A 25,654-nucleotide genomic window follows, 5' to 3' on the forward strand; every position below is an offset into this window, starting at 1 on the left:
GAGTAAAAGCCCCACCGCAGACTTCCCAGAGGACGTGGTGCCACTTCTTCCTACCTGGATGTCACAGCTGACAAGCCGGCAGGCCAACTCTCTTCTCTGTGTCTCCTGTTATCATCACTGGCACTTCACACAAGGCCCACACTGAACCCACTGGGTTTGTTCCTGGACTCTCGGTGTCAGGCAGCAGTCCTGCATAAATGCAGTCTTTGCTGTTGCAAGCTGCATTGACTCTGCCCTCTCTCACACTCAGAGCTGGCATCTCACTGCACAGCAGTGAGGAGACTCGTACACTCTGTATCCTGTGCTTAGCACACAGTAGGCGCTCAATAAATGAGTGACCAGTGAACGGCTGCTTGTCTGGTGCAGAGCAAAGGGCAGGAATGGCCTGGGCTCTGTAGACTTTTCAGTGGCCTCACTGATATGTCAAGAGGCCAAGAGCCCTTTCACAGAATCGCAGAGAAATACCGAACAGCCCTGGTCCTGCCCCCAGGTGGGAAAACAGGCTTGGGACACAGGTAAGGATGACAGAAACAGGAAAGAGACCATGACAGGATGGGAAGGTATTGCAGGCATTTTGGAACGGAAGGGATCTGAAAACAAGGGGTCTTTCTTCCCTTTAGGGTCCTCTGAAACCCAAGCCTGAAAGAAAACACCCTCTCCCTACTCACAGACATGATCTCAAAGGCTCAAATGCATGTGTCTCCTGACTCAGAGAACAGGGGTCCAGGTTATTCATCAATTGTCTTGTATAAGGTGACTCTTCAACTAACTGTCTTATGGTTAAGACACAGTCTCATTCTTGAGCACCTTAGAAGAGCAAAACAGTTCCCAACCTCAGGGAGCCCCAGACTGAGGCAACTGTCCCTGCACTAGCAGTTTATAGGGAGGTGGGACACAGAGGACCCCTTAGAAAGCAGCGCATGAGCCAGCATGAAATCCTGGAGGCAAACCTAGGTCCTAAATATGGCAGGGCTGAACCAAGGAATGCACTGGGAATTGTGTGTGGGTCCAGCAGTAAAGGAGGCTCATTAATCCACTAGGCTACAAAGCATTTAGCTTCTGTGCCCCTCTCTCCAAAGAAAAAGAAAACAGGTTAGGAGTTTTTCTGGGTGTTTGATTCTTTGCAGGCGGGCAGGGGGGAGCTGGGAGCTGGGCTATGTTTAAAAGGGGCCAGGCACGGTGGCTCACACCTGTAATCCTAGCACTTTGGGAGGCTGAGGCAGGCAGATCATGAGGTCAGGAGTTTGAGACCTGCCTGGCCAACATAGTGAAACCCCATCTCTACTAAATATATAAAAATTAGCCGGGCATGGTGGCACGCACCTGTAGTTCCAGCTACTTGGGAGGCTGAGGCAGAAGAATCGTTTGAACCTAGGAAGCGGAGGTTGTTGTGAGCCAAGATCACGCCACTGCACTCCAGCCTGGACAACAGAGCGAGACTCTGTCTCAAAAAAAAAAAAAAAAAAGGAGGGGAAGCAGGCGTGCTGGTACAGAAGGCAGGACCCTCCTGTGGGTGCCAGAAAAGGCTTTAGTGACAACAAAGACGGCTGCAAGGAGGCCAAATGGTACCAGCACAGGCAGGAAGAGTCCTTGCACTTAACCTGTAGTGAGGTAATCTCTCTCCCAAGACTGAATGTTCACTGTGAGCCCTGAATAAACCTCAGGGTCCCGTTTTCTCCATCTTCACGCCTTACTATCATGTCCAGCAATGAATATGGGAGTGGGGGCCGGTGCAAGCCTCCTCCTTGGAACTCTGACACTGCTGCACAATTTTCTAGTTAATGTACTTCCCATCTCACCCACTCCTAACCTCCTAACCCACCAGGCATCCCCAGTGCCTACTCCACCCCACCCAGCCACCGGTGAGGTGCCAGGAGGTGGTTCGCCGCAATAACCCAACTCAAAAGCACCAGTAAAGAGGGCTGAAAACCTCATTCTTGTGTTTGAAGTCAGGGACATTCAAGAAAAAAGTGAACTCACCAGTTTCACCTATTTGCCAGCATATCACTAGGAACTCAGATGGGACTGGGGATATGAATGAAGTGTGAGATTGGAATTTGCCCTTGAAGACCTCACGGTGTTATAGGAGAGCCAAGATGTACTAACGGATGCAAATCCCGCCTTCTGCTCCCCAGTCCTCTCTTTCTCAAGCTCACCACGTTCACTCCTGCTTCTGGCTTCTGCACATGCCATTCTTTCCATCCTGGTGAATGAATTCTTTGCCAAGATCCATTTCTCTGTAAAGGTTTTCCAGCCCAGGAAACACTCGTCCATTCCCTCCTTGGCATTCCCGAAATGCCTGACAAGTTCTTTCATTCAGCACTTCCTCTATGTTACAATGTTGATGTTGTAATTAATGATTTACCTCCCCTGCAAAACAGGGTTTCTGAAGAACACAGACCACATCTTATTATCTTTGTGTCCTCAGCGCCAACAAAAGTGCTTGGCACGAGAGGTCCCTGGAGAGCATTGTGATGGACTCACATTTCTTGTTCTCCAGGAGTCTGTCTCTAGGAGCAAACTTAATACAAGTAACTGAAATAAACAGCACAGCTGCTACTTCCTGAACATGTCCCACAGTTCTCAAACTCAGCTTGTCCATACACTGAACTGCCCCAAAACTACTCACCATCTTCCCCATCTCTACAAACGGCACCTCCACCCACCCAGCTACAAACCTGAGAGCTCCCCTCAATTCCTCACACCTAACTCATTATCCCCTAGCTGTTGAACCTTCCACAATCTATCTGGAGTCCACCTACTTCTTGCTATCTTGTCACTGTTGGTAGCAGCCACCTTCCTCCCTTGTCTTGGAGGGCAACAGCCTCCTGGCAGACCTCCTTGCTTTCCACCCTCAAGCCAGCCAGCTACCCCCAGCCTTTGTCCACTGGAGCGTGACCTTTTAAAATGAGAAATAGGATCGCGTCCATCCCTTGTTGGTCACAGTCCAACGGTGTCCTAGCATACACTTGACATTCTTGCAGAAACCTCCAGGGCCCTGTGCGCTCTAGTCCCTCTCCTCCAGTCCATCACCAGGCTCTCTCAGACACACACACCAAATGCTGGCCTGCTCTGGGATCTGGATATTGCCCCCACCCTGCTAACTCATCTTTCAGCTCCCAGGATAAAGGCCCTTTTTCAGACAGCGGTTACCACTGGTTCCCCAGACTCAACTAATTCCCACCTTAGCTGGTGGGCACAACAGAACTTGTTTACTGACTACATGAATGAATATATGGCAGGTACTGCAAGAGAATTTTCCGCAATTTTATCCCCATTCTGCCAATGTGGATAAGCCACTTGCTTGAAGTTACAAATGAAATGACAGCCAGGATTTGGGCTATGGTGGCTTGACTTCACATGCATCAACCCCCACACTTGGTCTATGTCATGATAGTTCAGACAAGTCTCAGGCAGAATTAGGGGCCTATTTGGGTGGGAAACATTTCCAAAAGCCCTACCCCAGGACACCAGTCCAAGAGGCTCCTTCCAGACCAAATCATCTTAGGAAATGTTATATCCTGTGTCTTCTTGGAAAACCCCAACGCCCATTAGCCTACTGAAGGTTTTGGGAAATCTTGAAGTCAAGAAACATACTGGCATTATCTTTTTTTTATTTTTTGAGACAGGGTCTTGTTCTGTCACCCAGGCTGGAGCACACTGGTGGGATCTCAGCTTACCACAGCCTTGACTTCCTGGGCTCAGGTGATCCTCCTACCTCAGCCTCCCGAGTAGCTGGCACTATGGGTGCACACCACCATGCCCAGCTAATTTTTTTGTAGAGATTAGGTCTCCCTGTGTTGCCCAGGCTGGTCTCAAACTCCTGGGCTCCAGTGATCCTCCCACCTCAGCTTCCCAAAGTGCTGGGCTTACAGGTGTGAGCCACCATGAATGGCCTGATACTAACTTTGGAAACACTCAAAGTGTTTTCCAAATTTATTTGACCACAGAACTTTTTGCCTATACTTTGGTATTTAGTGGAACACACTTCATGGAACGTTGAAGTGGAGGCTTTCTCAGTAAATACAAGAAAGGGAATAACAGACTAATCCTGTTGCACGTTGAGGTTATGTGTAAGGGAACGACGAAAGCTACGTGTAGGTTGAGCCAGCTTACGGAAAAACTTGAAAGCCAGGATAAACATGAACTTAATCCACTGAGCAATGAGAAGCCACATGAATTCTGGAGCACGCAAGTGATGAGCAGTATCTTGACAGCAGAAGGCTGGGCGCAGCGGCTCATACCTGTAATCCCAACACTTTGGGAGGCCAAGGTGGGCTGATGGCTTGAGCTCCGCTTGAAACCAGCCTGGGCAACACGGCGAAACCTCGTCTCTACTGAAAATACAAAAAGTTAGCCAGGCATGGTAGTGCATGCCTGTGGTCTCAACTACTCTGGAGGTTGTGGTGGGAGAATCGCTGGAGCCTGGGAAGGCGAGGCTGCAGTGAGCTGTGATTGTACCATTGCACTCCAGCCTGGGTGACAAAGAGATCCTGTCTCATAAATCAGTCAATCAATACACACATACATACATACATACAGAAGGATATTCTTCAGTTTTCCTGATCCACTTAAGGAGGTGGCTAAGAATTCCAAGGCCAGCCAGTTACCTCAGAAGCAATTTGACTGACAGCTGACACGATAAATAACCAAACGAGGTGAACTGTCTGAGGCTGCCATTTACACAGAACATAAACAGTGTCCCTTGGAATTGCACAAGGTGGTAGCCGCCTTTCTCTAGGCACATCTGGCTTCCAATCAACCTACAGGGCAAACTGAATTCCAGCCCTTCAGTTTCCAAAGTCCCCTTGTTTCACTTCTCAATTGCGACGTATCAAACCATTCCAAAACGTGTGGTTAAAACAGTATTCTCACAATTCTCTGGGTTAACAGGGCTCAGCTAGATGTCTTTAGTGTCATGTGGTACCAGCAAGGGCCACTCATGAGGGTGCATTCAGCTGGGAGTCTGGCGGGGTTGAAACCTTCAAGAGACACAAGTCTGGGCTTTTAGTTGAGTGAGACTAGAGCACCTTGGTTCTCCTATGCATCGTCTCTCACCATTCAGTAATTTAGCCCAAGCTTCTCATTTGAAAACATGTCAGCGCATTTTCAAGAAAGGTGGAAGCTACCAAAATATCACTTCCATAACATCCTATTAGTCAAAACAAGTCACAAGTTCAGCCCACACTGAGGAAAAAAAATAGATCTTATTGGAAGGAGCACGTGCACAGAGGATGAGAGCAATTGTTGGTGGCCATCTTTGGAGATGATCTACCATACCTCTAAATTTGTGAGATAAGAGTGTAGGTTTCTGATAACTTTGGAATTGAATGTACGGTAAGCTGTTTCCAGAAACAAATGCCCAATTAAGAACAAAGATGGGTTTCTTGGAACGAACATGCCTTGTCGAGGATAAAGATGTTTATATCTCACATGGAACATTTGTGAGGAACCATGGAGCCAGAGTTGTGCAATCGCACAGGTTATTTTCTCCACTCTTGGGCACAAGTAAACAAATCCCCAAACCCCCAAATGGTAACAATATGACCTGGACTTAAAGGTATTGCACAAGAGGTTAGGGGCAAACTGATGTTTTGGCACCAGGGACATTTCTCGTCGCTGGGCAATCCTTTGTTTCCTTCTTAGTGACATTCATTGGGATTTTGTTGCAGATACCACACAGGAAGAAGGCCATTAAACTGCCCCTATCAGCAGGAAACAGTCTGGAGGAGGCAGTCACACATAATTTTGTGGAAGAAAGTGCTGAGGCAAAACCAGTTGAGGTCCGATTCCATGATCCCAATGAACAGCAAAGGGTGGCTTCTAGAAGTCCTAGCACACATCACATACTATCAGCAAAGCAGTTTTCATATTTTATTCTCATGACATTCAACACCTTGATATGCTGTACATATGTGCACCTGTGAGACACATGAGGTAGAGGAAACTAATGCCTAGATCCTCCGTGAGCCAGGCCTTCTCCCTGCTGCCATTCATTTCACTTGATGGGATTGGTTATTTGAGCCTGAGCACACTAAGAACTAGCTGAGGGGTTGTGTGGTAACAGGATTCCTGCTGTCTCACTGGGGCTTTTTCTCAAACCAGGGTTTCTTAACTCCATGTCCAAGAATGCACTTCAAAGGCACAATTTCCTCAACTATAGACAAATGTGTATTTACAAGGGTGATTTTTTAAAATCCAGTGCTTTAATCAGAGTCTCACAGGACAGAAGAAAAAAGTGTTTTGTAAAAGGATCACGGCCGAGCTGTGCTGCTTGATCCTGGTGCATCTCCTGAGACTTTGTTTTGACCCACTCAGAACTATAGGGACAAATCAGGACAAATCAAAGTAGAGGACAAGTCAAAAGCACCACCTTGTCATTTAAAGGTTATACCACACTGTTAAAACTTACTTGGCTGGGAACGGTGGCTCCTGCCTGTAATCCCAGCACTTTGGGATCACCTGAGGTCAGGAGTTCGAGACCAGCCCGGCCAACATGGCAAAACCTCGTCTCTAGTAAAAACACAAAAATTAGCCAGGCGAGGTGGTGGGTGCCTGTAATCCCTGCTACTTGGGAGGCTGAGGCAGAAGAATCGCTTGAACCCGGGAGGCAGAGGTTGCAATGAGACGAGATCACGCCACTGCACGTTAGCCTGGGTGACAGAGCGAGACACTGTCTTACCAAAAAAAAAAAAAAAAAAATTACTTAATATGACTCATTATCCACAGATAAGAAATGGGAAAATAGCATGGAAGCATCAGATGACCAGACCTCATGGTAACAATGCCAAAAGTATGGGATTTGGACTCAGGGAAGCAAGGCTCTCTCATTCTGTTGTTCTCACACAGCAGCAAGACCGCTATAAGCCTCAATTTTTCATCTGGCAGAGGGCTATAATATCCACCTTACCGTGCTGTGGTGAGGAATGAAGAAAACCACGGAAGTAAAGGGACAATGCTTACTATCCTAAATCAGAAACAATGCCAGCATGAGGTACATCTTTTGCTTCCTGGTTTAGTTCTGTAGCCCCCCAAAGTTGCTGCTTGTAAAGCCAACTAACATCAATCAATTCTATTTTTTTGAGACAGGGTCTCATTCTGTCACCCAGGCTGGAGTGTAGTGGCGTCATCTTGACTCACTGCAACCTCTACTTCCCGGGTTCAGGTGATTCTCATGCCTCAGCCTCCCGAGTAGCTGGGACTACAGGCACATGCCCACGTCTAATTTTTCTATTTTTTGTAGAGCTGGGATTTCATCATGCTGCCCAGGCTAGTCTCAAATTCCTAGACTCAAGCAATCTGCCCACGTTGGCCTCCCAAAGTGCTGAGATTACAGACTATTACAGAGCTATCATGGCTGGCTTAAAAATCAGTCCTTTTTACTGTAATGAGTTGAGTTGGTTAATAATTAAAAAAACAGTAAGAAGAAAAAATGTAAAAAGAAAATCAATCCCTTTGCCTGAAAGTTTTCACCAGTTTCATTATTATCCTTGTAATGGAAGCCATTAGAAACATGGGTGCCTATAACAAAGAAATCCAACTAGAAGGGAGAGGATTCATCATCATTAAGGAATCAAAAAAAGTTGTGGAAGCAAACGGTAGAGGGGAGGGTGCGGGGTATCAAGGTAGACAGACCAGAATTGAAGTTTCTGGATTCGCTGCTTACTTCCACCTTGGATTCCAGGTCTCCTTTGGCAAACCAGTGTACACATCTACTGCACAGGGCTAGTATGAGGGTCAAATGAGGCAGTATGAAGGTACGGTGGCAACCATATGGGAAGCAACCAGCCCATGCCACGGCTCTCTTCCTCCAGAAATAAGAGTAGGTACTTCCATTGAGCAGGTTTCAGGAATAACTTCAGACTTTTGCTCTTCTAATAAAGGAGCTTAAGCAGCTAAGCTTCTGTTATGCAGATGAGAGGGAGCTAAAAGCTGGGTGCAGTGGCTCACGGCTGTAATCCCAGCACTCTGGGAGGCCAAGGTGGGCACATTACCTGAAGTCAGGAGTTCAAGACCAGCCTGGCCAACATGACGAAACCCTGTTTCTACTAAAAATACAAAAATTATCTGGGCATGGTGGCAGGCACCTGTAATCCCAGCTACTCGGAAGGCTGAGAAAGGAGAATCACTTGAACCCGGGAGGCAGAGGTTACAGTGAACCGAGAACGGCCATTGCACTCCAATCTGGGTGACACAGCCAGACTCTGACTCAAAAAAAAAAGGGGGGGAGGGGAGGAAATGGGATAGTCTTACTCAAAATTGCCAAGGGAAGTCTGTTCCCACACCTGTGGGGGTTGAAATGAGATAATAAATTCTTTTATTTTTCAGTGAGTAAAGTGGGATGGCAAAGCGAGTGGAGGCTTGGGATCAGAACTGTGCAAAAAAACTTCAACTGTATGGGTTCTCACCACTACTGGTCACAGTGAGCAACACCATTCCAGCACATACAATTCCCAGCCTCCTCCTTTCCACCATACAGAGGTAAGTGCTCAGCCACCCTTTTCCTGTGCTGGGTATATCTTACAGGAAAATGCAGCTATTTTCAAAAATAATCATTTCAACCTGGGAGTCAATAGTTAGATGTGACATTGCTCAATATTGGTGAATGAACTTGGAAATGAGAAGGGATATCTGTTCCCATCTCCCATAGGCATCAACTGTACCCCCCATATATCCTAACTTCCTATTGGTTCCTTTCCCCCTAAAATCAGTGAAAAATGGCACTTAGTGAAAGAATGGCTAATACTGACTAATCATTGCTATGTATACTGATTAGCTGGAACCAAAGTGAGGCAGATCAAATTTGTGCCACCATCTAGATAAGTTCAAAGTGAGCACTCCCTTGATCTTTATAGACAGCCTGCATCACAGGGAAAAACATTCCATAGCCACAAACCACATCCCTCAACAGTGTACTGCTAGGCAAAGCAAATCCTAAGTGCATTTACTATGAGTAGCAGATTGTGTGCATCATTTTCATATATAAATGAGAGCCCCCAGATGAAACAGACTTGAGCAGAGAACATGCTTTATTGAGGAGTAGATATAGAAGAGCACATTCTACCACATGTGGGGAAGGGTTTAGCTTCTGTAAAAGGCCTTTACCCCTTAAGAAAACCCCTAGTGAAGTTGCTTTTGGATAAATTTTAACAGTGACACTGAAACTGGAGGGGAGCTGCCACTGAACATGCTTAAAATTAGCTCCCCCAACCCACAGTGAATATAAGTAGTGTACAGAGATGACAAGAGAAAGGCACAAATGACCGGAGTCAGGGATTGTGGTGAGGGCTCCACATGAAGACAGCATGTTGGAGGAGACCAAGTTGGGAAGGGTGACATGTCATACATCAAAAGTTGCCCCAAGATAGCAGGTTATAATGGGCTACAGAGAAATTAGAGGGAACATCTCTTCCTTCACTTGAACAACACCAAAAATAGAAGACCAGAGAATAGAAGGACGGTGACAAATCCCAAAAAGGAAATGGAGGAGGAGTTCGTGGAAGGGCAGAAGCACTTTAATCCTAGAGGGAGGGTGAGGCACTGTTGAAAAGAGAAGCAAACCTTGGCAGGGGTGGCCATTCTGCCTTGCTGAGTCATGGGCTGAGATACGAAAGTCACTTTCAATCATTTTCAACTTCTCCCAGGGCATTCAGACAGAATCAGTGCAAGGTATACAGAAGTAAAGATGTACTGTATCAGACTAGTGGAGGTGAAAAGATTTCTGCAGTATAATTAATCAGTTAACATGCAGCATGAAAGGGAGAAGTGGACATTACTTTGGCACCTGCAAACGTAAAAAGGGACTGGGAGTAAAGAGAGAAGGAAATATTTACTAGTGGGTACTTTATGGTGAGGCAAAAAGTAGTATCTGCTCCCTTTCACCAAGACACTGCCCACTGCCCACAGGTGAATTCAAATCAAACCCAGAACTACCACCTCTTCATTCTTCTCTCCATCTCATTCAGATCAATTATATGCTATTACCAAGACTAGTCCCTGGGAAACTCTTCAAAAGTATTTGGCTCTGGTTAGCCCAATACAGATCAAAAAGAGGTCTCTTAATCAAAATGAAGGAAAGAAATTTAAAGCAAGATGAAACCCAAAGTGAATGGATCCCCTGCCAATCCACACACACTCACAAGTGCCACCTCTTCCCTGCCCCTCCACAGAACACACATATAAGGAGTAACTGGAAAGGTCCTGGTGGTGGCAGCCATATTTGGAGGTCTGGTGACCAGGCGGCAAGCACTAGTACCACGCTTAGAAGACACAACACAACCTCATGGGGCAAGAGGACATGAGGAGAGAACCAGTGACTGGACAGGTACAGTACCATAACAGAACTCCTTGGGTCAGTGCTGAGAGACCTGCACTCAAGTCTAATACAGATCCCATCCAGGCAACCTCACTGAGGCCGAAACAACAGTTCCTCAGAACCAGCGTCTGCAGTGTACACAAAGGTCGGAGCCAGGACAGTCCTGAGGGGGATGGCCTTCCCAAAGGATACTGTACTTGCCAATCACAAGAGCAACAGAAATGACAGACAGATCCCTAGGGTACGGATTCCTACTGCTGGGGTTCGCTGGCTCGGAATGACAGGTCACTTTAAGTGCCCTTGGGAGGGGTCCATTTTAAGCAGCTGGGATCCATGGTTTTATTGGAGTTGGACCTTTTGGCCTCTTTGGCTATCCACTCATCAATCAGGTCCTGGGGGAGAACAATGGGAAAAAGGATTATATACTTTCAACTCAAATGCCTTTACATAGATTCCAAAATAACTAACCACCAAGAAGGAATTGCCAAAGGTTTAACAACATATTAGGGTATAAAAAAATACTATCTTTTGACTTATAAACGACTTTTCTATCTAATCCATTCTTCCTACTTTACCCTCAGTGAGAAATGAAAATCATCGCTCACCTACCTTTATTGTATGTATGAAACAATTTAAAAAATTAGAAGTGAGTATGAGTTGAGACAGCATTTGTGAAGATTCCTCTACAGATGGGCAATTTCCTCCCATGTAAGAAAATCATCAAATGACAGAAGTGCTGTACAACATAAAGCTGCTTAACTGGAGCTGCTTAACTTGTGTCATTCAAATTTGAGACAGGAGCTTACCAAAACCTTCTGATACGGATAAGGCAATGCAGGCATCACTGCCAGCTACAGAAACGAGACCCAATAAAAGGGGCATGTAGCCAAACTCCTTTAAGGGAAGGTTTTCTTGAGTCTTAAGGCCCCTACTTTGCTCTGCTAAGCCTTGAAGGACATCCAGCAATGAGCAAGCTGCTGATGAAAACCTTACCTGTCTCTTTAAAACTAGGTGTTTTCCCTTCCAGTACTTGAGCATCTGAAGGGCTTGTAGAGTGCTGACAATGTCCACAGGATTCACAGCCGTCTCCTGACTGATTTCTGAAACAGAAGAGCTACTGACAACCTGACCAAAGTGCAGGTTCCCACCCCTTTGCCCCCAGCCAAGGTCTACTTTCCCTTCAAGGAAATCCAAATGGACAGAATCTTCTGTACTCAACCCAATCTGTTTAGGAGTTTACAAAGTATTCATTTGACCAGTCCAAATAACTACAGAAGGATATTACAGCAAGAAGCTATTCTTGGCCCCTTAGAAATCAGGGCCAAATATAGATCAAACTAAATTGTTCCACCCCTGCATAAATACACAGGGATGTCTTTCTCAGAAAGATGAACCAAAAGACCTGAAGTTTTTCTTCTTGACTTTTATAAGAATTAGTGTTAGCAACTCTGGATTTGAGAAGCCAATTAATAACCATTCCCAGGGGCCAAATGTTTTGGATTCCCAGGCAACTTCAGTGAGGGTCTCTGCAGTGGTCCATTTTCAGTTGGCCTTCCTTTCTCATATTCAGGGGAAACACAACACCCAGTAGAGTTAACTTCTCGGGCAACAATCAACCATTCCAAGGAGTCAAAAACCAACCTTTGATAGAAATCTCTTTGCCTTGGAAATTATGCAGGTAGCGGAGAAGTACTTCTTTCCAGTAACTGCGATAGCTTATAAGCCCCAGATCTGAGAGTGGACGTTCTGGGGAGCCAACTTTTTCTTCGACTTTGGAAAGCAAATAACCTGCCAGGGAACAAATACAGACTTTTTCTAGCAGCACTAGATCTTATCCTAATAGCAAAAAACAGTGTGCCAACATGCAAGAAGGTTTAAGAAGCACAGTCCCCTCTTATTCCAGGGAATGTGTTCCAAGACTCCCAGTGCAAGCCTAAAACTGTGGATAGTACCAAATCCTATATATACTATGTATTTTCCTATCAACACATACGTATGCTATAGTTTAACTTATAAATTAGGAACAGGAAGACAGTAATAGTAAAACAGAACAATTATAACAATATACTGTAATAAAAGTTATGTGAAGGTTATCTGTCTCTCAAAATATCTTATTGTACTGTACTCCCCTATTTTTGGACCGCAGTTGACTATAGGTAATTGAAACTGCAGAAAGTGAAATGGCAGATAAGGAGGGCACTACTGTAACAGGCACTAAAAGAACTCTGGAAGGCTTCACTATTAATCATTTTGATAACAATGGTTCTCTATAGGTGTGTGTTGGAAACAAGGGAGACAGGAAAAAAATGTGAAGCCACTTCATTACCTAGTTTTTTAATATTTTTTAAATCTTTGAATGGTAAAAACAGATTAGCTCAGTACCACCTATGAGATGGGGGAGGGGGGGTGTAAAAAACCCAAATGATGAAGCCTCTAGTTGTAAAGTCTAAACACCTAACATTCAATTTATACAAAATATACAAAACAACATTATGGAGATGCAGTCTGCAAAGTTCGTAATCTGGGGAACCTTTTTAGACAACTAACCTCCTTTCTTCAACAAAAACACAGCAAGGAAAAAAAAGATGGGAGTGGAAAATTTTAGACTGAAAGTGAATTATGAGCCATATTTCTCAATCTCACTATCAATTTTACCTGGATCTAAGTATTAAAAAAAAACAATTTTTAAAAAGAACAAAATCACACCAGGGAAATTTGAGTATCACAATTTATGATATGAAGGACTTTTTTTTTTAAGGTGTAATAGACCTTATCTTTTAGAAATATCAAAATAATGGCAGGTGAAAGTATCGGTAAAACGAGGTTAGGCCCCCCCACCCCCAAAAAACAGTAATTACTGAAGCTGGGTGATGGGTATAGGAGGGTTTATTATACTTTTGTTAATGCTTAAAACTTTCTATAAAATCAAGTTTATACGAACAGTGTTACCTATTCAAAGATATATAGTTATCCTCTTATGTCACTTTCCAGTTCATCTCTTCTCAGATGACTTAAAAATGAAAAAGGACGGCTGGGCAAGGTGGCTCACACCTGTAATTCCAGCACTCTGGGAGGCCGAGGTGGGCAGACCACCTGAGGTCAGGAGTTCGAGACCAGCCTGATCAACATGGAGAAACTCCATCTCTACTAAAAAAACACAAAATTAGCCAGGCGTGGTGGCACATGCCTGTAATCCCAGCTACTCGGGAGGCTGAGGCAGGAGAATCGCTTGAACCTGGGAGATGGAGGTTGCAATGAGCCAAGATCGCGCCATTGCGTTCCAGCCTGGACAATAAGAGCAAAACTCTGTCTCAAAAAAAAAAAAAAAGAAAGAAAGAAAGAAGGCTTGGAAGGCTAATTCTAGGAATTCCAATTTTGATTACAATATACCCAACCTGTCCTTTGACAGTGTACATCAAATAGAGAATAACACACAGTGGAGTCTTGTTATTCACAGCAGTTATGTTTCATAAAGTCACTGAGAACCTGAATTAGTGAACACTGAACCACTGCTACTAGAAGAAATACAGGGAGGGTTAGGTTCCTGCAAGCCTCTGGTCACATATTGGTCAACCATCAATACATAACCTTATTTTATGTTTCTGTTTTAAAATGCCTTATTTAATATACACTGTTGACATCACTAACATTGAACTCACTGCCAGCAACTCTCTAATTCACCTGAAGAAAGCGATCTAACCTCTGTAAGGTACCCCGGGATTCCTGAGATTAGGAACACCAGACACATCAGCACTACTCATAGGGTCCATCTAAAATCAACAGAAGGCCAAAACCGTGTGGCATTCACAGACTGAAAATGAACTTGTTTACAGTATAAGAGCTGAAAACTCTGAAGTCAGCTGGGAATGCGTGCATCCATGACTCTTATTTTTGGCTGCTCTGTGCATGTTCACGAATGACCACAAAAATGTTAAGACTGATTTTGGGGTTACAAATAAAACTTAGTGAGTAAGCAAATTCACAAACACAGAATCCACAATTAATGAGGGCAGAGTATATTATGCAAAGGGTCCATTGGGTACATGGATTACTTCTAGACAAGTCCCTACAAAAGTGAAATCCCTAGCATCAAGGAACAGATTTTAAGCCTCATGCATGTTATGTGCTGTTTAAAAGTCTCAAACTGGGATAATCCTAGAGCTCACTTTATCATCCTCTGTACTTCCTACCCATTAAGGAGAAGTCCTGTATCCCTTCAATGGTCAATGTGTATCAGGCAGAATGACAATGTTCAGGTTTTTCCTACTTGTTCATTCATTTACTAAATATCCATGTACCTCCACTACATTCCAGGAATTGCAGAGACCACAGGACAAAAAGACAAACAGCAATATTCACATGGTCCCTGCCTTATGGAACTAATGACTTAGCAGTTTCACTTACTGAAATCAATAAGCATCTTGCCATAGCCCTGTCTCATGTACTGTGGCATAGTAAGGATACAGGATACATTGTAGTTGAGGAATGAATTCTTTTCCTAAAATCAAGAGCAAACAGATGAACACGTCAGGAGGATTTGAAACCAAAGGTTTCAGCACTTCCACAGATACAAAATAAGGCTGCTTGCAAAACATCTGGCTAACCAGTCCCAAGGAGTGGCTGTCAGGCTCACAGCTGTTATAACCACACCTCTTATCATGGCCAAAGCCATTAATCATCCCAGGATTTCCCTAGCTGAGACCTCCAGTTTCATTTTAAGGCGGCTGACTCTGGGTTCCTGACAGCCACAGAGCAGGGCAAGAAGGTTAAGGCTGCTCACTCAGTATATAGAAGCCCACTTTAAATGCAATTTTTGAAAAGGAGCTGCCTACTGGAAGAGAAGGGAAGGAAACAACACAGTAAGTCTCCATTCTGCAAAGGGATTTAAAAAAAAAATCAAATTGAATGAAATCAAAATGTGTGATTCCAGTTGCAGGAAATGTCCAGAATAGGGAAATTTGTACAGACAGAAGGGCTGAGAGGGACTGAGTGGAAACAGGAGTGATTGCTAACAATTTCTTTTCAGGATAATGCAAACTGGATTGATTGCACAACTCTGTGAATACACTATAAACAACTAAATTGTACCCTTTCAGTGTGTGAATTTATGGTGTATGAATTATATTTCAATAAAGTTGTTATACTAAAAGTCATAAAATCTGGCCTTGGGCCAGGCGCAATGGGTCACACCTGTAATCCCAGCACTTTGGGAGGCTAAGGCGAGTGGTCACTTGAGGTCAGGAGTTCAAGACCATCCTCGCCAACATGGTATAAAACACCATCTCTACTAAAATCACACAAAAAATTCGCTGGGCGTGGTGGCAGGTGCCTGTTATCCCAGTTGCTCAGGAGGCTGAGGCAGGAGGGTCACTTGAACCCGGAAAGCAGAGGATGCAGTGAGTCAAGATCACACCTCTGTACTCCAGCCTGGGCAAGAGTGAGACTGTCTCAAAAAAAAAAAAAAAAAATCTGACCTTGGGTCTTTAAAAGGCGCAGCAGTGTTATCACTGAAGGGACTGTGCTAGAAGGAGCCCAGCTAAACAATCAGGCAAAACGAGTATATTCCTGGTTTTAAGCCGATAACATAGAGGCAGGCAAAGCCAGGAGAGTTGGCTTGACTACAAGATGTTGGCTTGTGGGTTACTAGGGAGGGCTCTGGCCAGTTATTAATAGGCAGCTCCAGTCCACAATTCCAGAAAAGAATTAACCCGAAGCTTTTAATAAAAACTGCATTTTCATTAAACAATCTTTGATACGTGGGTTTGCCCTTTTTTTTTTTTTAAATTTATGGAAGGGGTGTCATCATTGCCCAGAGTACAGCTTCTTCCTGTTGGTGATTTGAGCCCCCAGCTGCAAACATGGATCACCCTGCTCTGGCCAGTGGCTTCTTAATCTCCAGATCCTGCTTACCTTGGAAAAATATCCAATCAGGTGACAGCCAGTGTTGTCCGCCTCTGTCATAACATAGAACAGGAAGGGTTCCACATCATAATATAACGTCTTATGGTCCAGAAAAAGTTTGGCCAACAGGCACAGGTTTTGGCAGTAGATCTGGAAGCAGAGAAACAGAGTTCATGTGTGGGCCACTGATTCCTAAACAGATAAAGGCCTAAAATTCACAAACATACCATAATTATTAATGAAACATATTGTGTATTTTGGCAAAAGAAGAGTTCTATATCCTTCACAAGGTATGATGGAGAAAAAACACATGCCTTCTGAAACCTGTGAATATACAACATTACAACCCCTTTCTAAAGTCACCACTTTTACCTTGTTTTCTTGCCATCCACTTCAAACACAGAGATTGAACCTTTGCGATATATCTCATCACCAGGTGGGTGTTTCCACACACATTTGGCCTGCGAGACAATGAAATTCACATTAGGGAACCAAAGCCCCCCCAACAAGACTGTTCCTCAAAAGGGAAAAGGAATGACAGGTCAAATGTGGTTAACTGAGCTACAGGACACTTGGACAAGTTGAGAACATACAGCAAAATATAGATTTTTTTCCATAAAACAAAGACTTCCAAAGTCATTTGAATATATTTATGACACTTCTATAGCAATCTGGAACAAGTACTCTGGATTACATTCTGGCACTGCTTTAGCCCAGGAGATTAAAATCACCCACTACATAAAGGTCAAATAAATAACAATACCCTTGCTTATTACCAAATGCCTCAAGCCAACAGGAAATTCTTAAGCAGCTTATTTCCAGCAGCTTAGGGTGGCTAAGTACTTTACTCTCACCTTTATCCATAACTTCTCATTACCACCTAACCATTATGGTCTTCTTTTGTTCAGATCAGAAAACTCACTCACAATGATAAAAACCATGTACTACCTGTCTGCCCTTCTCCCCTGCAACTGCATTGCCTTTGCTATATAAGGAAATTAGGAGAAAGTCCTGTGGCAAAAAAAAAAAAAAAAAAAAGCAAGCAGCCTAGCTGAGCAGCAAGAAGCTAGGGTCACTTGGCCACAAGGAGGCATGAAGTACCCCCTTTTCCTAACTCTCAAGTGCTAATTGTTTTAATGCAGCCAGTCAGCTGCATTCTGCTGTTAGGTGAATTCTTTAAAAGGTTTACATTTTAAAATGTTTAAGGCCTGGGGCGGTGGCTCATGCCTGTAATCCCAGCACTTTGGGAGGCTGAAGTGGGCGGATCACCTGAGGTCAGGAGTTTGAGTGCAGCCTGGACAACATGGTGAAACCCCACCTCTACTAAAAATACAAAAATTAGCCAGGTGTGGTGTCGGGGGGCCTGTAATCCCAGCTACTCTGGAGGCTGAGGCAAAAGAATCCGGGAGGTGGAGGCTGTAGTGAGTCGACGTCGCACTACTGCACTGCAGCCTAAGTGACAGAGCGAGACTCCGTCTCAAAAAAAATAAAAAAGTGTTTAAAAAGTATAGATACATAAAACTTATTTTTTTGAGGTAGGGTGTCACTGTCACCCAGGCTGAAATAGCACGATCATAGCTCACTGCAGCCTCGAACTCCTGGGTACAAAAGATTCTCCGATGTAGCTAAGATTACAGGTACCTGGCACTACACCTGGTTAATTTTTAAAATGGTTTTTGAAGCGACAGAGTCTATTTTACCAAGGCTGGTCTCAAATTCTTGGCCTCAAGCAATCCTCCCACTTCAGCCTCCCAAAGTGCTGGGATTACAGGTGCTAGCCACCGCACCTGGCCGATGAAACACTTTCTATTAAGCAATTTTACTGCGAATCTTTTTGTCAACTCAAGAAGCATATTCCAATTTGTCATATGTAAATCCAAATATTTATTAACTGGAATCCCTCCAAGAAAATTCCATCTGTAGTTTGTTCCTATCTCTACCCCTTTACTCATGCTGGCTCTTCCCAACAATAACCAAACTCATGAAACAATTATTGTTTAGAAACAGAAGCCAAGTCAAAGGAAGACCACTTCATTTCAGTGATCACACATGAAGCAATGGGAAAAGAACAGGCATGGAATAAAATAGGTATTTCCTGAAATCTGATTTTATATTATATAATATGGAAGATTATCAAATATTCATAATGTTTATTCGATCCTCAGATTTATTCAGACCCTTTGTTTTCTCCTTCTATTACTATTTCTTGCCCTTTTAGCTATTTCATCAGTTAGTGTCACTAAACAACCAGAAACAAAAAAGAAAAAAGGCATAAATGGTAAGCAGTGCACATCAATAAAAATACCTGCTTTCACATAGTAAAACCATTTTATCTCCATGAACTGCCATCTGTGTCAGTGCCCCTCCTTCTGACCCCATTATTCCCTGTACACTGGTATCTCTACCAATTCCCGCCAATCACCTCCCCTCCATGACTCTAGCCCCATGTAGTCAAGTGTGCCAGGGCCTGCAGAACCTGAGTCAAAGCAACAGTTCTGGGCCCTGAACCTGCAGACCACATGCTCCTGAACTGGGAACATAAAAAAGCAGTATCACCAACCAAACTGGGGAGAAGAGTATAATGACAGAAATCACAGGAAGACTGGATCATAGATGCTCAGCATATGGAAATCCTGGGAAATAAAAAAGGAAGGGGAAGGAAAAGAGACACCCCGAGGCCTTAGAGCCAAATTATATTGTGATTATGAGAACAAGGGCTGGGCACAGTGGCTCATGCCTGTGATCCTAGAACTTTGGGAAGTTGAGGTGGGTAGATCACGAGGTCAGGAGATCAAGACCATCCTGGCCAACATGGTGAAACCCCATCTCTACTAAAAATACAAAACTTAGCCAGGTGTGGTGGTGTGCACCTGTAGTCCCAGCTACTCAGGAGGCTGAGGTAGGAGAATCATTTTAACCCGGGAGGTGGAGGTTGCAGTGAACCGAGATCGCGCCACTGCACTCCAGCCTGGGCAACATAGCAAGACTCCGTCTCAAAAAAAAAAAAAGAAAAAAGCTTCTCTGCCTGAAAGGCTAATCTAATCTCTACTCCTTCCCGTTGCACACTCTTGCTCCATGGCAAAAATTCCCCTTAAGACAAAGCTTCTTATTCCGTAACAGAGGGGATTTTTTGAAGCTGCAAAAAATCTAGTAAACGTATTTGTCAACAATAACAGATTCAACTCCTTATACCTGTTTTATTAGGAAAAAGAGGGGAAGGCACCAAAGGACCCATTCTACTACTTTCATAATCTGTCACAGGCTGATCACTCTTACATATTAGTAAGTGTACCCATTCACCATATATTTCCTGGGCATCAGTTGTCCACACTAGTTGCTAGGGATATGAAGGTGAGCCATACTGTCCCTGCTCTGCCTAATGAAGTCTGTATTTTCATCTAGTTTGGGACACACAAAACCTGTAGGCAGAGGTAGTTCATATTCCAAGGAGGAAATGAAGAGGAGCAGGCAGCAAGAACAAAAGACAGGAAGACGTACATGACAGGATGTGGGTAAGGGCCCTCAGCTGCTCTGGGTGGCACCCAGCACAAGCCATGCCTCAGGCTCTACACCCCACCTTAAGCTGTGGCCTTCCATTTCCTATGCCTTCATCCCACTGCTGAGGACCACTGGGAAGGTGCCTGAACAGAGGCAATCACTATGGCAAAATCTAGAGATCCTACAGCTTATTGCCATCATGGTCAAGGCAGAGGAACCCAAGACAACTCACCATGTGCCGGCGGAGTATCGTTTGGCTCTTCATATATTTTAAACAGAATTCACACATATAGAGACGTCCCAGCCGTGCATATTCTTCAGGATATGGAGAATGGTACCAGGTATCAAGCTCATAGCGGCCAAAAGCAATTGTTTTAATCATGTTGCTTCCCTCTGTGATTTGGCCTTGCAGCCTTAATTTCTCCTATTGCCAAGAAATCAAAAGTCAAAGGAGGATTAGAATTTATTATCTTTGCTTTCAGGCAGGACACAATGGATCCTGTAATCCCAACACTTTGGGAGGCTGAGGCAGGCAGATCACTTGAGGCCAGGAGTTCGAGACCAGCCTGGCCGAAATGGCAAAACCCCACCTCTACTAAAAAGACAATAATTAGCCAGGTGTGGTGGCAAACAACTGTAATCCCAGCTACTTGGGAGGCTGAGGCAGAAGAATCACTTGAACCCAAGAGGCAGAGGCTGCAGTGAACCAAGATCACACTACTACACTCCAGCCTGGGAGACAGAGCGAGACTCTGTTTTAAAAAAAAAATAGGGCCGGGCACGGTGGCTCAAGCCTGTAATCCCAGCACTATTGGAGGCCGAGAATTGGAACGCGGATCACGATGGTCAGGAGATTGAGACCATCCTGGCTAACACGGTTGAAAACCCCGTCTCTACTAAAAAATACAAAAAACTTAGCCGGCGAGATGGGCGGGCGCCTGTAGTCCAGCTACATCGGGAGGCTGAGGCAGGAGAAGCGTAAACCCGGGAGGCGAGCTTTGCAGTGAGCTGAGATCCGGCCACTGCACTCCAGCCTGGGCAGGCAGAGCGAGCAGAGCGAGACTCCGTCTCAAAAAAAAAAAAAAAAAAAAAGTCTTGTTTCTAAAAGCGTGTGTGCATGTCACCATGCTAGGCTATAAAAAATCAGACAGATTTGGCTTCTATCCATGAGAATTTACATTAAAGAGAGCTACATGAAAAATCAGGCAGGCATACAGAAAACTTACTACCCACACTGCTCAGAGCACAGGTCTCAAAAGAGGGGTTTCTCTGCTACCTCCCACATTCTGGGCCTCACCAGAAAGAGACCTTAGAAACTTCATTATCAGCCTAGACCAAAGTGAATTATAAAGAAAATCATCACAGATACAAACTGCCCACCCTTAGAAAGTATTCTAAAACTAAACAAAAAAGTTGATTTAGAATCTGCCTTACTTATCTGCAGAAACTTTTATAAAGCTATATGAATCTCTGTGACATATATCCACAATGCTCACTTAGAAAAAAAAGTAGGCCTTTTAAAAAATATTTTTGAAATGTGCATGATAATTCTAGAATCTAAACTCTAGAAGGCAGAAAATATTTCTGGGCTGGGTGTAGTGGCATGCCTACAGTCCCAGCTACTCAGGAGGCTGACGTGGGAGAATCGCTTGAGCACTGGAGGTCGAGGCTGCAGTGAGCCATGATGGCACCACTGCACTCCAGTTGGGGCAACAGAGCAAAATTCTGTCTCAGATAAAAAAAAAAAAAAATTCAATGACTCTGAGTTGGCTACAAAAGTATTATAATTTGTAAGTATAACCAGGTGTAAAGTTGTGAAACGCTAGCCCAGAAATGCTCCATGACAAAACAGGATAGAGAAAACTAGCAGCAGAAACTGCCCATTCCAGCCAAAGGTAGCCAGCAAACCCTGCCTCCGCCCAGTTTTCAACAAGTCTACTACTTGATACAATTTTTTTTAATACAAGGGGGAAGGGGGTGAAAATGAGATTCACTTTAAAAACTGAGCTTCCCTGAACACATTTAATCTGTTACATCAGAGGTAAACTCAATCACCAGAATTTTCTTCAAGAAAAGTTGTTAAAAATTCTGCCTAGGACAGCAACTCAGTATAAACTAGCTCTAAATAAATAACAGAATGGAAAACCAATGTATCAAACTTGACTGTGTCAAAGATTAATTCTAAAACATCTGACAACAGCCTTTTCCATTATTCCCCTTCACTGTTATTTTCACTCTTAGTGCAGAGGAAACCTAGCAAGAGGGGAGTTCCTGTTGGGATTAAGAAAACAACAGAGATGAGTCTCTCCTAGGCTACAGGTTCTCAGAATTGCAAATTGCCCAGCTGAGACAAAGGGGAGCCTATAGTTTTATCCAGCCTCATCAGCTCTAGCCAAACTGGTACTTCCGGGAGCTGAGGTGGAAAGAAGGGAATAAAAAAAGGAAGGGAGGAGGGGTGATTTGTTTTAAATCTGAAAGGGAAAGGCTAGTCTCCAAACAGGGACAGCTGGGAAGAGAAGGAAAGAGATTCAGAAGCAAGGTACATTTAATTCCCACCAAACTGATTTGCAATCATTTTTCTTGGCAATTCTAAGCACCTTTCACAAGTGGTCTTCAGTTTGGAGGTTTTAATACTCACCAAATCCTCTGAAGCCCGGGCTTGTGCTCTTCGGAAAAGATCCAAGTCATACTCACTTGTCAGGTTTTCTAAGAGAGGTTCCCGTGTGTTCCCATAGGTCTGTCTGTGTTCCTAGGAAAATAACCAGAGCATGACACCCTGATACTCTCTGCTTCTAAGAACTTTTTAATCTATTTCACTTCAATCCATGCAAACCACACAACCATAAGCTATTTATTTAGTGCCTACATACTAGGTGCTAGGGATTGAGCACAAGACATACTATTTATCAGATTAATGCCACAAGACTCCCACTACCCACCCCAGTAAATCTGGAGAGGAAATGCTCCCACACCTCCAGAAGGGAGCTTCATTCTTCTATTTCTTCGTGGATCAGAACTCTATGCCTCCATTCCTTTAGGTAAAAATGTGCATGACAGTACAAATAAATAAAGTACAACAAACCCAGAGACACTACAAATTCCCAGAATCCTGAGATGTGGAAGGAGGTTTGGTGGATACTCCTCGATTTAAAAACAAAACAAACAAAAACCAGATTCTCTAAGCCTTAGTGTCTAAGATTTTAGACTCAAAAGAAAATCTGCAGGAAGGGAGGGGCAGGGGCAGCTGGATGAAGTAGTCCTTTGTAACTTCTTTCACTTGAATTGCTCCAGCCACCATTACACTGTCTGCAAAAGGCGTGCTACCCTCAAACTCCAGTCCACATGCTCAGGAAAAATAGGCTGGACTCTTTAAAAAATGCCTTACTAAATATTAAGCAAGAATAAGACAGTGAAAAGCCATAGAAAATTAAAAGCGTGAAAATAATCCAGTCTCAAAATAATTTTCCAATCTTACCATGTCAGTCACTACAAGAATCCTTTCCAGGAAAGAGATTCTACAAAGGAAACTTCCCTTTTAAGCCTTTGATTTTAGCCCTTCCCACTCTGTTCTAGTCTCCACCTCCCATCCAGAGAATAGGAGATAATAGTAGTTAAGTGGAGTGGATGGCTTATCCCAGGAAAACACTATAGATTTCACACACATATTAGCATATGAAGATACCACTCATCAGTATCTTTATCCCTATTAAAATTTCCTCTGGTTAATCTGATTCCATCTGCTGTGAATCTTTTTAAATTTGGACCCTTATCATCTAAGATTTGGGTTCTAAGCATTAGTTATTTCTTCTATTTTGAGGAACACTGGAAAAAAAAAAAGCTTGAAAAAAATCCTAGCCAGCATTTTAATCAAGGAGGTTGGGTCCTACTCATCTATCCCAAATTACTGAAAAGCAGAGCAGATGTTTGTTAAGGTTAAAAATTTCAGGAACTTTTACTTCACTCTTTTCTACCTGTATGATTTTGGGCAAGTTACCCCTCTCAGTCTGTTTTCCTGTATATAAAATACAGGAAATACCACCAATCATACTGGACTGTTAAAAGATCAAAGGAACATCACAACCACAGTGCCTAGCACTAATCACTCAAAATATGGTATCATTGTCTTATTACTCTTCTAACCAGTTTGCAGATAGAAACAGTGAGCAAGACTGGGGCAAGCAAACAACCTGGTACCCTACAGCCCACTACTAAAGCCCTCATTCTACAAACCAACAGTCTGGTGTAAAGGTCTAACTACAAATTCACCCCACAACCCATCTCACATTGTCCTATGTCCACTTATTCATAAAATTATCATTTAAGACAGTGATGACTGTCGAAAAAGTAAATATAGGCCAGGTGCTCACCTGTAATCCTAGCACCTTGGGAGGCCAAGATGGGCAAATCACTTGAGTTCAGGAGTTTGAGACCAACCTGGGCAACATGGCAAAACCCTGTCTCTACTAAAATTATAAAAATCAGCTGGGTGTGGTGGCCCACGCCTATTACTCCAGCTACTTGGGAGGCTGAGGCAGGCGAATGGCTTGAACCCAGAACCCGGGAGGCAGAGGTTGCAGTCAGCTGCGACTGGACCACTGCTGCATTCCAGCCTGGGTGACAGAGTGAGAATCTGTCTCAAAAAAAAAAAAAAAAAAAAAAAAAGAGTAAATACAGTCATCTCTTGATATCCCATGGGGGAAGAGTTCCAGGAACGTCCCCCAGCCTTCCTGTATATAATAAAATCCATGGATGCTCAAGTCTCTTATGTAAATGATGTCATATTTGCATATAACCAGGGCACATCCAGCAGTATACTGTAAATAATCTCTAGATTAGTTATGTGATGTCAATGCCATGTAATAGCTGTTATACTGTACTATTTCAGAAATAATGACAAGAAAAAGTCTGTACATGTTCAGTACAAACGCACATTTTTTTCCCCAAATATTTCCGATCTGTGGTTGGCTGAATCCACAGGAACAAAATCCATGGATACAAAGGGTCAACTATACATAGGCTGGCATATTTTTGTCTTAGTGAAGCCATGCCCTGAGTAAGTATTCACATGCCCTACGTTTAAGCATCTATTCTAGGCCGGGCGCGGTGGCTCAAGCCTGTAATCCCAGCACTTTGGGAGGCCGAGACGGGCGGATCATGAGGTCAGGAGATCAAGACCATCCTGGCTAATACGGTGAAACCCCGTCTCTACTAAAAAATACAAAAAACTAGCCGGGTGAGGTGGCGGGCACCTGTAGTCCTAGCACTCGGAAGGCTGAGGCAGGAGAATGGCGTAAACCCGGGAGGTGGAACTTGCAGTGAGCTGAGATCCGGCCACTGCACTCCAGCCTGGGCGACAGAGCAAGACTCCGTCTCAAAAAAAAAAAAAAAAAAAAAAAAAAAAGAATCTATTCTAATGGCTAAATAAGAAAACATTCCAATTCTATGAAAAAAACTAAAATGTCAGAAAAAACCTAAAAGAACAGCCATAAAAAAGAATGAAATCATGTCCTTTGCAGCAGCATGGATGCAGCTGGAGGCCATTATCTTAAGGAAATTAACACAAAAACAGAAAATCAAACACAGCATGTTCTCAGTTATAAGTGGGAGCTAACCACTGGGTATGGAGGGACACAAAGAAGGGAACAATAAACACCGAGGATTCCAAAAGTGGGGAGGCAGGCAAAGGTCGAAAAACTACCTATCAGGTGCTATGTTCACCACTTGGGTGACAGGATAAGATCAATAGAAGCCTAAATCTTAGCATCACACAACACATGTATGTAACAAACCTGTACGTGTACCCCCTTATCTAAAATTTAAAATAAATAAATAAATAAATAAATAAATAAATAAATAAATAAAAGGCTGGGCACAGTGGCTCACGCCTGTAATCCCAGCACTTTGGGAGGCCGAGGTGGGTGGATCACGAGGTCAGGAGTT

The 25,654-nt window shown here is 43.7% G+C and overlaps 1 protein-coding gene across 2 annotated transcripts in view; it reads right to left on the bottom strand.

The window, feature by feature from the left end:
• Positions 1-9,011: 9,011 nt before the first annotated feature.
• Positions 9,012-25,654, bottom strand: part of KAT7 (lysine acetyltransferase 7) — a 43,545-nt gene continuing 26,902 nt past the window's right edge. For both annotated transcript variants that reach the window (XM_017853941.1, XM_017853940.1), the window contains 8 exons: positions 22,353-22,463; positions 19,947-20,138; positions 16,590-16,677; positions 16,226-16,368; positions 14,720-14,813; positions 11,957-12,103; positions 11,309-11,415; positions 9,012-10,707 (listed from right to left, as the gene is read on the bottom strand). In XM_017853941.1, the coding sequence (XP_017709430.1) occupies positions 10,606-10,707; positions 11,309-11,415; positions 11,957-12,103; positions 14,720-14,813; positions 16,226-16,368; positions 16,590-16,677; positions 19,947-20,138; positions 22,353-22,463 (984 nt within the window). In that variant the 3' untranslated portion in view covers positions 9,012-10,605. The remainder of the gene's footprint in view (positions 10,708-11,308; positions 11,416-11,956; positions 12,104-14,719; positions 14,814-16,225; positions 16,369-16,589; positions 16,678-19,946; positions 20,139-22,352; positions 22,464-25,654) is intronic.

The sequence above is a fragment of the Rhinopithecus bieti genome, unplaced genomic scaffold (assembly GCF_001698545.2).
Source record: "Rhinopithecus bieti isolate Rb0 unplaced genomic scaffold, ASM169854v2 scaffold_35856, whole genome shotgun sequence".
NCBI lineage: Eukaryota > Metazoa > Chordata > Mammalia > Primates > Cercopithecidae > Rhinopithecus > Rhinopithecus bieti.